At 45.2% G+C, this 14603-nt stretch overlaps 1 protein-coding gene across 6 annotated transcripts in view; it reads right to left on the reverse strand.

Annotated features, from left to right (window-relative positions):
* Positions 1 to 14603, reverse strand: part of ABCA1 (ATP binding cassette subfamily A member 1) — a 132002-nt gene that overhangs the window by 21149 nt on the left and 96250 nt on the right. For 3 of the 6 annotated variants that reach the window (XM_023629810.2, XM_070250906.1, XM_023629813.2), the window contains exons 23-32: positions 14065 to 14285; positions 12438 to 12516; positions 11415 to 11617; positions 10252 to 10300; positions 9942 to 10055; positions 8730 to 8878; positions 6924 to 7048; positions 5148 to 5246; positions 1919 to 2108; positions 772 to 866 (exon numbers count right to left, since the gene is read on the reverse strand). In XM_023629810.2, the coding sequence (XP_023485578.1) occupies positions 772 to 866; positions 1919 to 2108; positions 5148 to 5246; positions 6924 to 7048; positions 8730 to 8878; positions 9942 to 10055; positions 10252 to 10300; positions 11415 to 11617; positions 12438 to 12516; positions 14065 to 14285 (1324 nt within the window). Of the gene's footprint in view, positions 1 to 771; positions 867 to 1918; positions 2109 to 5147; positions 5247 to 6923; positions 7049 to 8729; positions 8879 to 9941; positions 10056 to 10251; positions 10301 to 11414; positions 11618 to 12437; positions 12517 to 12543; positions 12617 to 14064; positions 14286 to 14603 lie in introns of all 6 variants that reach the window. The other 3 variants (XM_001493790.7, XM_070250908.1, XM_070250907.1) reach the window with 1 other exon arrangement.

Here is a 14603-nt window from a genome sequence, read left to right on the forward strand (position 1 = left end):
ATCATGCCTTGCATTAAACCGATTCAAAAACCACCTTATAGACAAAGAAGGGACCAAACTAGAAGCTTTTTAAATTCAAAGTAATACTTCAATTATGAATGACATATGGAGAGGTTATGTCTCTTTCTTGGAAACTCACAGTAACTGGCATTCAAGCATACCCGTGTCATTTAAAGTCACTGAGAACTCCTAACCAAGAGGCCCAACTAACCAAGATGATGAGAAGGAAACCACAACAGATATTTCCTAAGCATCAGCTAAGGACTCAGCACTGTGCTGCGATGCCCCAGGAAGCTACATGACTCTTTCAAGGCTCCACAGCCAAGGCAGGCTCCTGAGTCAGCCCAGGGCTCCCTTTATACGCCACATATTATCATGCATTACATCCATGAGAGGTACTGTACATGTATCAGTTCATTTAATTCTCACAACAAACTAGTAAGAGCAACATTATCATCACATTTTATACAACCCAGGCTTTAAAACGGTAACTTGCTGTCCCTGGTCAAACAGCTAGTAAGGGGCAGAATTCGAATTTGAATCCAGATTTACTTTCATTCTGGAACCAGGCAGCCTCAATCTTGAGGCTGACAACTGAGTGTTCATGATACCTTTCATCATCTTTTCTAGTTTGAAAGAATATCCTAACTTCCAAAAGAGAAAATCAGGCCAAAATTTGATGTTTCTCCCACTGCTCAGTCTACGATTTTTAGGTCTTTAATTCCTTGATCAGTAATGACAAAGCAAGGGCCAAGTTTAGTAAATAATGACCTTTTGGCTATGATCTGCACATAGGTCTTCACCAGATAATCCGAAATGTTTCTTCCCGTCAGGTTCTGAAGGATGTCCGCAGTGTTCTGTTTTCTCTGTTATCACAGAAAAACCAAGCACATGTGTCTTTATGGACCAGAATTGGGGTGGAAAACAAAATAAAGACAACAGTGACATATGTCCCTCAAACATGGACCACAGTGTGACCAGACCCTGCTCAAAGAGCCCAGGCACCACCATCAGCCAACCACCAAGACCTGGTCCATTCTGCCCTCAGCACTGGCCACTCACTTATGCCAAGCCAAGGTCTTCCCCAGGAAACTATTCTGAACTACTAAACAATAGACAGTAAAATATGATGCTTTATAGTCACAAAATGTTTTTAGGGAGCAGCATCATTGGCTATGCCTAGTGAATTCTTTTGTTCCTTTTGTTCATTGGAGTTACGCTGATTATATACTGACATACAATAGATTGGCTATCATTTGAAAGAGAAGTAACCAAGACCTCTTCAAGTTCTCACACCCGTTTAAAGTTGCTTGTCCTCACCCTGCAACCTGGATGCTGATAAAGCAGCAGAGAGATATCAGAAGCAGGCCTCTTCCTGAAATCCATCTCAGAAAAAATGGCTCAGCACTACTTCCCACACTCAGAGTCTCAGAGGATGTCAGAGTTGAGGAGACCCGCAGAAGTTTTATGGGCCAGCCTCCTTAATTTGAAGATGAGAAAAGAGGCACAGGGACTCAGAGTGGCCTATACAAGGTCACCAGCTCATCTGTGGCAGAACCAGGGATGAAGCTGGACCTGTCACAGCCTATCCTGTGATACCACCACTGTGGGAGAGGTCACAGTGTCTCTTCCACAGCCCATTGATCCAGAGTGTTGTGTTCTGCCTTAAACACAAACAAATCAGTAACTAGGCTGACTTTTCAAAATAGAGAAACAGGCTAAGCTCCCTCAGATATGGGAAGAATGTGGTCCAGGCCCCCTCCCCTCAAACTCACACGCTTTTCCCTATGACAAGAATTAACATCAAGCCTGAAAGAGACCCACCTGAATGATACGTCATCCACTCCTTCTTGCCAAACAGAAGCTCCCAGCCCACCCTGCACCCCCACCTGCTCAGTCACACAGGAAAGAGACTCACTTGTGGAGGAGGCAGTCCCCCAGCCCCCAGGGGACACACGGGCAGCATCTTCTTGATTTTGTCACTGCTACACTGGCAGGCAGGTGAGGGGTTCTCCATCGTCCAGTTCCCATTTTGGAAGAGGTCCATGATGGTGTGAGGAACTTGGGCTGTGGTCCACTCCTCCTCCCCTACTGAGCAGGGCATGCCTCTGCAAAGGGGGGACATTAAGGGTAGCATCACCCGAGAGGGCCTTTCCTATTGCCTCAGGAGCACAGGACCAATCAATGAAAACTGCAAGCATGCATCTACCCCATCACCATTTGATTGCTGGATCTCCTCATAGCCTTGTAAGCTGCAAACTCATTTTACAGATAAGGATGAAGGAATGCAAAGAGGCCCTAAATGCTCATTTGCTGAACTGAAGTCAACCCAATCCACCAGCATGTGGTCAATGCCCATGTGTTCAGGCAACAAATATTCATTGAGCACGTACTATGTGCCGGACACTGTGCTGCATATTTGAGAGTTTGGGGTGAACAAGACAAAGTCCCTGCCTTCGTGGAGTTTGTGTTTCCAAGGAAGAGTTAGACATCAATTCAATAATGTAATCTCAGATGGCCAAAAATTAAGCAAAATAAAGAGGGGGTAACTGGTGAGAAAGGACCACCTCAAGAGGTGATATTTCTGCTAAAACATAAACGATGAGAGAGGAGAAGCCAGGTCGAGATTTGGGGGAAAAGAACATTACAAGCAGAAGCAAGAGCAAGTGCAGGTACAAAGGCCCTGAGTTTTCTTTTCTTGAGTAATCAGAGGGAGGCAGTGTGGCTGGAATGTGATGAGCTGTGAGGAAGATCAAGGGGAGACGAGGAGAAGGAGACAGGAGCCAGATAACACAGGCCTGGGGAGGAGTCTGGATTTTACGTTCAACGTGCTGAAAATCTGGTGGAGAATGGTGAGATTCACTTTATGTTTCAAAACAAGTAGAGAATTGGGGGGTGTGAGTGAGGGTGAGAGTGCTTGGGACATGAAGAGCTAGGTTGTTTACAAGCTCCCCAGGTGACAAAAGACAAAGCCCTTATGCCTGACTTGAGCTCTGGATTACTGTGAGGCCATCAACAACAATTGGCCCTCTCGGGGCTTATTCTCTCCACTAGTAAAATAAAAGTATAAAATGACTTGTTTCAACAAGTCATGTTTCAATAATTCTAGTGTTCCTTCCAGTTCCAAAATTCTACAATTTAAAGCAGAGCCACAGTCTTTATCTTATTCTCATATCAAATGGAACAGTTTTGGGGGTTGCTCTCTAGTTCTCCCTTTAAAGCACCCAAACTAAATAGAAAAAGTCAAACTAAGACCCAGGGCCCTCTTGAAGCTCGCACTCTAAAACCTGCAAAAAATGAGTGGCTGAGACAAAATTAAATGCCACAAGGAAATGTCCCAGCCAAACTTCCCTTAGTTCTACTACTACTTTTTTTTTTTGAGGAAGATTAGCCCCAAGCTAACATCCATGCACATCTTCCTCCACTTTTCTATGCTGGATGCCTACCACAGCATGGCTTGATGAGCAGTGCGTAGGTCCGCACCCAGGATGTGAGTCACCAAAGTGGAACATGCAAATTTAACTGCTGCGCCACTGGGCAGGCCCCACTACTACTTTTGAAAAGCCTAAAAGTTGCTGGAGTGGGGCCTATACATCAGACTGCTCCCAGCACACCTTCAGCGGTGCTCTGCCTCAAAGCTGAGAGCCCTGTGATGTCAGGGGCAGGACCCCATTTGTCTCTGTAGGCTAGTTCTCAATCCAGACCCGGCTCCGACAGACCCTTCAAGGGCTGGCATCAACCTATGAGTCCATAGTATTCAGCTGGCATGTAATGAATCCACCTAACTCTACCCCTCATCTCATCTCATTCTTCTATCTCGCCTTCAAGTGGAATCTAATCAAAAGTCTTGTGAGGGGCCGGCCCCATGGCTGAGTGGTTGGGTTCGTGCACTCTGCTTCAGCAGCCTGGGTTTCACTGGTTCAGATCCTGGGCGTGGATCTGGCACTGCTCATGAAGCCATGCTGAGGTGGCGTCCCACATAGCACAACCAGAATGACCTACAACTAGAATATACAACTATGTACTGGGGGGCTTTGGGGAGAAGAAGAAGAAGGGGGAAAAAAAGACGACTGGCAACAGATGTTAGCTCAGGTGCCAATCTTTAAAAAAAAACTCTTGTGAAATCCAGATAGGATGTCCCTGTGTCCTTCTCCACCTTCGTCATCTTGTTCTTTAGGAACTGACATCGGCTGCTAGGATTTACTACCCATTAAGTACTAACAAACGTTTAGTAAGAATCCAATTATTAAGACCTAACAAGTACATAGTAGCTATCCATTTAGAAATCTGTTCTAGAACCTTGCACACACAGGCATGGCAATCACTCGTCTGTCACTTGCAGGGTCAGTATTTCCCTTTAAATCTGGAATTCAAGTTAGCCCTTCTGCAATCTTCCTACACCTTTTTGCACTCTCGATAATTCCTCAGAGTTTGTGGTTAAGGATCTCAACTGCAAATTCTACCTGAGCTTGGAAACTTGAACCTACGTCTGCCATCCTTCGGCTCTCTCAGAAGCTCCTCCCGTCTCTTCATTGTCTTTACTCACAAACATCTCTGGACACACTTAAGAGTCATATGGGTATTTCACTGAACTTATTTATATACTGACTACTTTTTTAAAAAAGGATTTAAGGAAAGAATGATAAAACATGCCACTCTAAAACAAGAAAATGTCCATTTTTATAAAAATTATTACATCCTCTTTTCAGGTTGTTAAAGTGAAGAAGCTGATAAGCAAAACTGCAAATTAGATAATCATGGCAGCTCATCTCTGCACTTAGGTGCAGGAGTTGGGGGGAAGGAGAAAAGGGAAAAGCATTTATCAGTAAGAATAAAGAGCTATTAAATTAAATATTAATTTCTAAACCAGTAAACAAGTCTGTAGTGATTTTCTTTGCAGGATGATAGACTACTCTCCTGGTCTGCTATGTGTGTTCCTAGATGGTTTGATTAGGTATTAGATAGGTTTGATTAGATAAGTAATATTGATTAGATATTAGCTTTTTTAAAATAAAAAATGATTCAAAGGGCAAATGATGGAGGTCACAGTGTGGCATGCAGCTGATAAATGCAGTCAGTGTTATCACAGATCACATCAGGTGGCAAGCAGAAGCAGCCAGCCATAGAGGGTCTAAAGTGGCACTTACGGGATTGGGTTTCCTTCCATACATCGGGTCCCGAAGCCAGGGTCTCTGGTGAGGGCATTCAAGAGTTCCTGGGTGCTCACATCCTCAGGAGCATCATTACTGTGGGTACATGAGAGGCAGCCAGCTCAGCAATTCATTAAAACCAGGGAGAATTTTCCACCTCCCCATTCCTAAGATAAACTACTTTTTTAATCAAGTATTTTCTGTGTGCCAAGCTCTTAAGAGCGACACGAATAAAACATAGAACCAACCCACAAGGAGCTGAGACTCTGGCCATATATTTGTCATCAAGGTAACATACAGGACTCCAAAGTGGAGCTTGTGTAAGTAAGTTACATGTATGGAGGTGTTCATGTGTGTGTGTGTATGTGTATGCACACACATACATATACAGAGTTACATATGTATTTTAATATGAAGTAAAATTCATTAAGGATCAGTATTTCAAAAGTACTTTCATAATTATCCATTAGGCAGAAACAACCAGGATTTTCTAGGAAAGGGGAGGCAGATTTTATTTGATGAGTGTTTGCATGGACAACTAGAAAACACAAACAATACTGGGCAGGGATTACAAAAACTTCATCAGCCCATGTTCCACAGCCCTAGGCAACACAGGGTCAGCTGCTGGGAAAGGAAAGAAGACAGTAAACGTGAACCAAATAGGAGGGAACATGGAGTTAGAGAATAGAGACCAATTCACATGCTTACGTATTTTTTTTCTTCTTATTTTTTTTTTTAAGCTTCCCTTTTCACATCACTGACATACTTCCCCCATCTAAAGGTCTATAAATACTAGAGGACTAAAGAAAACCCCTGGTTAAAGAAATGGAGAAACTCGTTTATCCTTTTTTTGGTACAGTGGATTGTTAGAGAGTAGCTGGAATGTTCATTTAAAGAACAAACACTAGCCAGTATCTACAACCTAAGAGAATAGATAATAAATGCATGAATTGTACTGTGCAGAAAACAAGAACCTGGAAGTACAATGCTCTTATGGTGTATGGAAGGCCTGTAATTAAACTACAAAATTAAACATAGCTGTAAATATCCAAAGCTAGCCCTAGTATAGTGGTCTAGTGGTTAAGATTCGGTGCTCTCACAGTCACAGCCCGGGTTCATTTCCTGGATCACACCACCCATCTGTCATATTGTGGTGGCTGTGTGTTGCTATGATGCTGACAGTTATGCCACCAGTATTTCAAATACCAGCAGGGTCACCCACGGTGGACAGGTTTCAGTGGAGCTTCCACACTCAGACAGACTAAGAAGAAGGACCTGGCCACCCACTTCTGAAAAAACTGGCCATGAAAACCCTTTGAACAGCAAGAGAGCATTATCTGATAGAGCACTGGAAGGGGAGAGGATGGCGCAAAAAGACCAGGCAGGGTTCCGCTCTGCTGTCCACAGGAACGCCAGGAGTCTGAATCCACTCAGCACTAACAGCAAAATAAATATCCAAATATGTTACATAGCTCAAAGATTGTTTTTTGCAAGGGCAGATTATTTACATAAACATATATGACGGTTCCTGACAACAGCAGTATAAGGAGGAAAGGAGCTCAAATGCGGCCACAGAGAACTATTATTTCAGGTTTTGTTCACTGCTGTTCTTTGCGTCCAATATTCGTTTGTGTAGGGGCTTTAGCCACAGCAGATAAAATCCGTTCTACCGTGGGAATCTTGAGTCCACCTCCCCTTGGCCCTCAGCGTAGTAAACACCTTTGGTCTGCCTGAGCTCACCTCTCTCCTTGGGTACGGAAGGCCAACACATACCTGACAAATGTATACTGTTCATTGTACATCCAGGGCTGAAGTTCCAGGCTGGGGTACTTGCCAAAGGGTGGCACAATCAGACTGAACACCAGGGCAATGCAGACAAACACAGCCGGGAGGACAATCTATAGTCAGGGCATGGAGAGGGAAGGGAAATTGCAGGAGAAGGGCAAGTGTTAGAAAAAAGGCCAAAGGATACGCCCCTACATGTCCAGCCAGCACCCAGACCAACCAGCATGCGAATGAGCACAGGGCCCACAGCCAAGCTCCACGAAGGCATTTTTAGTGGCTTGGAAGCTGTGGAGCCTGAAAACTAAACCTCTTCCCTCCAGGGTATTTCTGGAAGCTAAGCAGTACCAGGCCAAAGGCTACGGCCACCTGGTCGGGGTGTTAAGCTGAGAACTTCAGAGAGTAAACAGTGGTCACATGTCAGGGTGACTCAGACCACTGAGTCCTGCTGTTTTCCCTCTGAAAACCTGAGAAAGACACACTGGGCCATGAGCCCAGCTCAGCTCAGAGGAAGGCTGAGAGGAGAAGCCCTGGACCAGGAGCCAGAAGACCTGAAGTCTGGTTCTGTCTCTACTACAAGCGGATCCATGTGAAGTCACCTCCAACTCTGGCCTCAGTTTCTCATTTGTAATCTGAGACCGAGACTGGATGACCCATTCAGATCCCACACTCTGATAAACCCACTCTACAGCAATGTCTCCAAGAAAGGGAAAGCAGCCATTGTCTCCCTTGATGGCCTCAAAATGGATAATTATCTAAATCCTCTTGTACCTCCTCAAACTTTACCCCTGTACCTTCTCTGAGAACAAGGACCTGTACATACTTTATAAGAAAACTGTAAGGTTCTTCCATTTATTCCTAAAAAATCTATGCTTAAAAAACCTTAAAGATTTAAATGATGCCCCTGGGTCTAATAAACTAGGGTTTCAATGCATAAAATTATTACTGAGTGAATAATTACATGGGAAAGTACTGAAATAAGAATTATCTCAAATACTTTTACAACCCTAAGCAGTAGTAGTATTATCACCAATCAACAAACAAGGTAACAGAGACTACGTAACTTGCCCAAAGTCACACAGCAAATAAGTAGCAGAACCAGAATCCAAAACCAGGTCTGGATGCTCCAAACTCACACTCTCTGCATCACCCGTAGTGTGTAGGCAAGAATCTCTGCAGACTCTTCCTCTGTGCTACTTGACTTCATAGACTGGAATAATTTTCTCCCTCCTAACCAAGCCAGTTAGCATGCAAACTCTGACACACAGGCAGTAAGAGTACCGAGTCGTCTCTCTTCATCAATTTTTTTCTGACCTCTCTGGTTATCTTTTCTACCAGTTTGCAGTTAAACATCAGTTTAGAGAAAAATAATATTTCCAATAAATTCATATGTCAAGCGCATCTGGGCATATCAGCTCTTAGGTTATGGAAATTGAATTTGCCCAGCCAGGTTTTCTAAATTTGTCCTTGTTATGCTCTCCTCTACAATAAAACTAATAAAAATAATAATAATAATAATTACTAATGTGAGGCCTAGTCTAAGCACTCACTCATTTTAACCCTCATAACAACCCCATGTCACAGGTCCTATTATTGTCCCTATTTTACAGCTGAGGAGACTGAGGCACAGAGGAGTAACCTGCCTGCAGATACACCAGTGGCAAGAAGCAGAACTGACATGGAAAGATGGATAATCTGGCTCCAGCATCCGTCTCATACCCACGATGCTATCCTGCCTCCACTGGTCAGGGGGACCACCCATGAGGCCGAGTCCTTGCCTGGAACAGCACTTCTCACCTGAGCAAAGAATCCCTTGCGACTCCGTCTGGCAATCAGCAGCCTCTTCCACAAAAGGGCCACAAACTGTTGCTGTGTGAGCTTCCAGCCCTTCACCTGGTAGGAGCCTTTGCCGTCCATCCCGCTGAGCAGGTCTGTCTCTCTGGATTCTGCAAGAAGCCAACACTCAAGGTCACCTATTACCTTAGGCACTTTTGACATCACCATGCTCCTTCTGGCATCTTCAGCCACCATCTTGGAGGTCTGCATTTGAAGGTAAAACTATCTCAGAAGTAAAAGGGCTTTCATGACAAATCTATGTCCAAGAAACAGTTATGACTCAAAATGTGTGACAACAGCAGTCTCTGCCTTTCAGTTCTTGTCTGATGAGTGCGGAAAATGAAGGTGCCTTGAGACCACTGAGGAGATGCGTTCACACCTAACTGGGTGCTGCATGCAGTCATTCAGATCATCCCAATTTCTGATAGAATATTCTAGGAAACAGGCCATGATTGCAGGCTGACATACTTGACAACACACAATGGCAATCTGTCTCCCATCTATTATATTCTTGGTGAAAGATGTACAGATTTAAATGACTTAAGTACTGACAACGTACGGAGTCAGGGAGAACATGGGGGCCACACACATGAGCCAGAAAGGTTTCTGTTGCTAAGAATTTAGAGAAATTCTCATCTAAAACAAATGATTCGTAACTGCGGTGCTTTAACATCTTACCAATATTTGCTTGATTTCTTGCCTCCCCTTCTCCATCCCCAAACACAAAGGGACACAGTCATCCAAAATACCTAAGTCTAAGGGTACAATCAACTCTAAAAGCAAATTCACCTCTCTGACTCTTTCAAAATCATCCATCCATTCAAAGAATATCTATTCAACAATTAAACTGGGACTCTGATATATGCAAGAAACTGGGACTCTACAGAAAAGATCATAAATGGATTCAGAGGATTGAGGGACCATCTTTTGATGTGTATCTTGAGAGAAAGATCTCAACTCAATGAAGGACGTCATGAGAACAGGCACTTTCAGGTTTGACCGTGTGCACAACACTGGAAAAGGGAAGTGGCTTTTCTCATTTTCTCTCTTCCCTTTGGTCCCTGTAGGTATCTATAATCCTGGGTTCAAGGCCATCAAAAGATAACACCGGAGAAGAAGATAAGAGAGAAATTCACTTTCAAGCAACGAAACACAGATCTTGCCCAAACGGACCTGGGTCTATGTCAGAATCATTTGGATCAATAGCATCGTCTTCAGTGAATGGGCGAAGACAGCTCTGCTTGTCCCCGAAGGCACGTCTCTTTCGTCTTGCTGGCAAGGTGCCATCTGAAGGCAAAGGGAAAGAATCTCACATTTCATTTTATTTGTAACAAAACAAACTCTCCCCATCTGTAACAAACCCATCACACTAAAAATAAGAATGTCAGAAAACAATTCAAAGGGAAAGGTACTACAGTGGTGAACTAAGACAGCCTACAGGAGGCACAGCCCTGAGAGGGTGCAGCGCCCCCTGGAGGGTTACCTGAGGTCTCAGCATCCACCCCACTCTCTTCAGCCACTTTGAGAAATATCTGAAAAATAAGAGTAAGTGAGAATATTATAAACACCACGTTATGAGAACAACCATTAATGCCATGATTATTGAATGGCATGTTAGTCCCTACAAATAAACAGTACAAGACTCATTTATTAATAACACTTGTCAGAGTCACTTGGGAGAAAAGCCATTTTTAACCAGAGAACATTTCCACAGTGGTGAAAACAATCAATCCAGACACTCATTTTCAAGCTACAGCGATGACAGTTAGGTCACAGCAGCAGAAGAAATTTGTTCTGAACCTAGAGGGAATGACTTAAGTGGCTTCCTTCAGGTCTTTGGCCCCAGATCTGTGAGTGGGCTAGCACCGTGATGAGTTATCCAAGACAGAATGATCAGGAGACAATGGGTTCGCCATCACTAGAAATGTTATGGCAGGGATTCAAACATCAGAAGACAATCTGAACTAGACCAATGATTTCCAACTTCTGATCTACAGACCACTGCCTAGGAAGTATGCAAGAAAAGCACAGACATCAAAGTCTCACCTCCAGAAATTCTGTTTCAAAGACCCTGGAGCTGAGCCTTAGAATTTTTTTTGTCAATAATATCCCCAGGTGATTCTGCTGCACAGTCAAGCGTGGGGACCACTGAGCCAGACAACTTTTATATCCCTTCTAGTCCTCAAGGTCTGTGATGTTGTGTCTCTAAAGGGAGGCACTGCTGCACAGGAGAGAGAACATGGGCTCTGAAGCCCAAAACCCCTGATTCTGAATCCTAGCTTAGCACCTGAGTATCCACTTTCTCATCTTGTTAGCAGGATTAAATGAAGTTACGATGATTTAAAAAAGAAAGAAAGAAAACATCAAACTCAGCACCTGGCACAAGTAGATTTTCTATAAACGTTGGTCTTTTCTTATGCATGGTCATGACACAGTCACACCATGGAACAATCCTAATACTTCGTTCCTACTATCTTCTACTACAACCTTAAAGGCTTAACTGGGGCCAACGTGACCCAAATGCCAACAACCTAAGGGCTCAGTGAACAGCCCTATGGTAATCCTATTCCCAGAGGAAAGGCAGGCTGCCTGTCTGGCCTTGAAAGTGTTGGCCCTGCTATATTCCAAGTCAGTCACTTAACTTACTTCTTCCAGGGTAGTCTCTGAGATGCCATAACTTGAGATGCCAAGGTCTGAGAGCCGGTCATCAATCTCATGGAAGAGTTCCACAAAGGCTCCCTCTTTGGCAGCTTCATAGGGCAGCACATAGGTCAGCTCATGCCCAATGTCTTCCACCAGACGGGCCTCGGCCACATGCTTCCTGATGAGGTTGGAGATAGCAGAGACATCTGTAGGGACCAAAGCACAAAGTGGCTCAGCCAGCTTGGAGGCCCCACATCAAGGTCCAGCCATCCCCCGATTCCTCCCTTTCCTACTCCTCGGAAGCCCACTGCCCCACATGTTACACCTGTTTCAGATACTTAAGTCATTCCACATGTTCATCTCTGGCATGAGAGTTCCTGGGGGCAAGGACTATGTCTTATTCACCTTTGTGTCACCAAAGCTGGTACATTGTAGGTGGATGGGTGGGTAGATGGGTGGGTGACTTTCCAAGGTTAAAAGCCTGGTGTCTATCACCTAAACACCAAGATTCTCCGATGGAAAATGTAAGTAAAGGAAGCTTAAATGATTCTTCACCCTTCCATAACCTTTTAAAGGAGGCTCTTTCTATTTACCTCAATAGAGGGTTAATCAAACAGTTCATGGAAGGAGAAGTCTTCCTGGAAAAAGCCAGCTGTTAGGACTGGGCAGAGATGGCCAGGATAAAGGCTTCTGTTCCATATGTGCTACTGGTGACACTGGCCTCCTATACACACCTCCTGAGGAAAACCCAGCAGGCTGTTCCTCATCTCCTGGGCTCTCACCATCCTGAGGTCCTTAGCTCAAATCCCTCCCTACTGGCTTGGCCCTCAGCTCCTCATCCCTGGTCTCCAGTGTCCAGCCAGATCCACTCCCTAAGGGAGCCCCCTCCCCAATCATCTCAGCTCTCCGGGACACTTCCCTACCAGCTCCCAGACCAAGCCGCAGGCTCCCCAGCAAGCGTCAGGCCAATCTGCCACCAAGGTGCACCCTCCCCCACAGCCACCCAGCCCCAGCCCAGCAGCAAACCTTGAGTCAGCGCCACCAGCCTCTGCACCTCTCCTCCTCTGCCTCCACTCTGCCCAGCTGGGGGAAGCTCAGGCACCACCTGAATAAGAAACCCCAGAGTCCTTACCGATGGTCAGCGTGTCACTTTCATGGTCGCTGCCCAGGCCAGCATCAGAACTGCTCTGAGAAACACTGTCCTCCTGATGGCAAAGAAGGAGGTGAGAATGGGTCAGGGACCGAGCATGGTATAGCCGCCACCACCTTCGCCAGGGAGGGCTTCCAAGAGGCTCTATTGTGTGAGGACTGGAGCAAAAAGCTTCTTGTGGGAGACATGCACCTGGGCAGCCATGGCTCCTGAGGCCTCTGTCTGACATGTGTGCATGAGAGGCTGGGAAGCGGAGCTGTCAACAGAACTGTGGCCTCCCGATGAATGCCATAGCCAGGCCTTCACCGACCATCTCAGGCATGGGATTTGCCAGGCTAAGTGCTTCTCAAGCTTTAATGTGTGTTTCATCACCAGGGAACCTTGTTAAAATGCAGATTCTGATTTAGTAAGTCTGAGCTGGGGCCAAGAGTCTGCACTTCTAACAGGCCCCCAGGTGATCCCAATGCTGCTGGCCCTCAGACCACACTTTGAGTAACTAGGCACTAGTTAAAAAGTAACTAAGTAGGGGCTGGCCCCATGGCCAAGTGGTTAAGTTCACATGCTGTGCAGGCAGCCCAGTGTTTCGTTGGTTCGAATCCCGGGCGCGGACATGGCACTGCTCATCAAACCACGCTGAGGCAGCGTCCCACATGCCACAACTAGAAGGATCCACAACGAAGAATATACAACTATGTACCGGGGGGCTTTGGGGAGAAAAAGGAAAAAAATAAAATCTTTAAAAAAAAAAAAGTAAATAAGTAGACAGGAGTTCAAAGTTGGCATGTAAACATTTTAGGCAACACTGGTTTCAACACACAAATAAATCTCAGGCATGTACTTTGGCACAGAAGAAAAGTTACCTGGTTATTAGGTTCTGGTCCCAACTCTGTATTTACCTGCTGGGTGACATTGAATGAATTACCAAACCCCTAAAAACCTCTCCTCCCTCATCTGGGATAATAATTATAACACCTTCTTCCCAGGGCTGCATTGTACTTCGAGATGAGAGATGTAAGAAAAAGTTTACAAACGATAACAATGCTACAAAGAATTATTATTTTCTTTCATGCCCAGAGTCTGCTAGAGTGACTGTCTGGCAGGAAATCAGTGCTCAATAAATATTTGCTGTTTTGTAGTTTAAAAGTTAAGGTCAATGAGATTCAAAGGTAATGAACAGGAACAGAGGGCATTCTGCAGCCAAAGCTCTTAGCTCTTGGCAAGTCTCTTTTCTTTGACATAATAAAGTCCCCTAAGGACCTTCTCCATCATTCACTTTACCTCCATAGGAAACAGTAACAGGATTCAACAGAGCTAGCACCATGGGAGCAGAAGTCTCCTGAGCTTTCCATGTATGAGGTATGACGTGATTCCAAAGGGACCACAGAGCAGGGAAATGGTGGCCTCAATGTGGCAGAGTCGGGTGGAGGTGGACAAGCCATTCGCAGCCAACAAGTCCTGACTCCACAGACGCGGCACCAGCCCAGCACTGAGACTGCAGCTCACCTTTTTCAGGTACGACACAGTGCTACTGCTATTTCTGCAGGAACTGAGGGAGGATTCCACATCCTTCTTGACCAGGGTCAGGTAGTAGCCTGTTCCAAGTTGGTTCTTCAGAAACAGGGAGGAGCCCACACAGCACAGCTTCCCATGGGAAATGATGGCAATCCTGTCCCCCAGGATGTCCGCTTCATCCATGTGGTGGGTGGAGAGAATAATGGTGCGGCCTGCCGGGCGCAAACACAAGGACATGAGACAGGTGAGGCCTGTCAGTTCTCATTGATTGCAGTGGCCAAAACTATAGATTATGAGCAGAGGTAAGCCTGGGACAAAGACCTGGAACCTTGTGTGGCCATGACCCCCAGGATGGCAAAGCCGTGAGTACAGCTACTGCATCCTCAGAGAAATAAGAACCAGGAACATCTATTTGGGAGCTCACTACATGCTAGGCAGTGTGCTGGGTGGTCTTCATGCATTCTCATTAAACTTAATTCTCTACGAGGTAGGCACTACTATTATCAGAGGTAAAGAAACTGAAGCAAGTT

Source organism: Equus caballus, chromosome 25 (assembly GCF_041296265.1).
Source record: "Equus caballus isolate H_3958 breed thoroughbred chromosome 25, TB-T2T, whole genome shotgun sequence".
Lineage (NCBI taxonomy): Eukaryota > Metazoa > Chordata > Mammalia > Perissodactyla > Equidae > Equus > Equus caballus.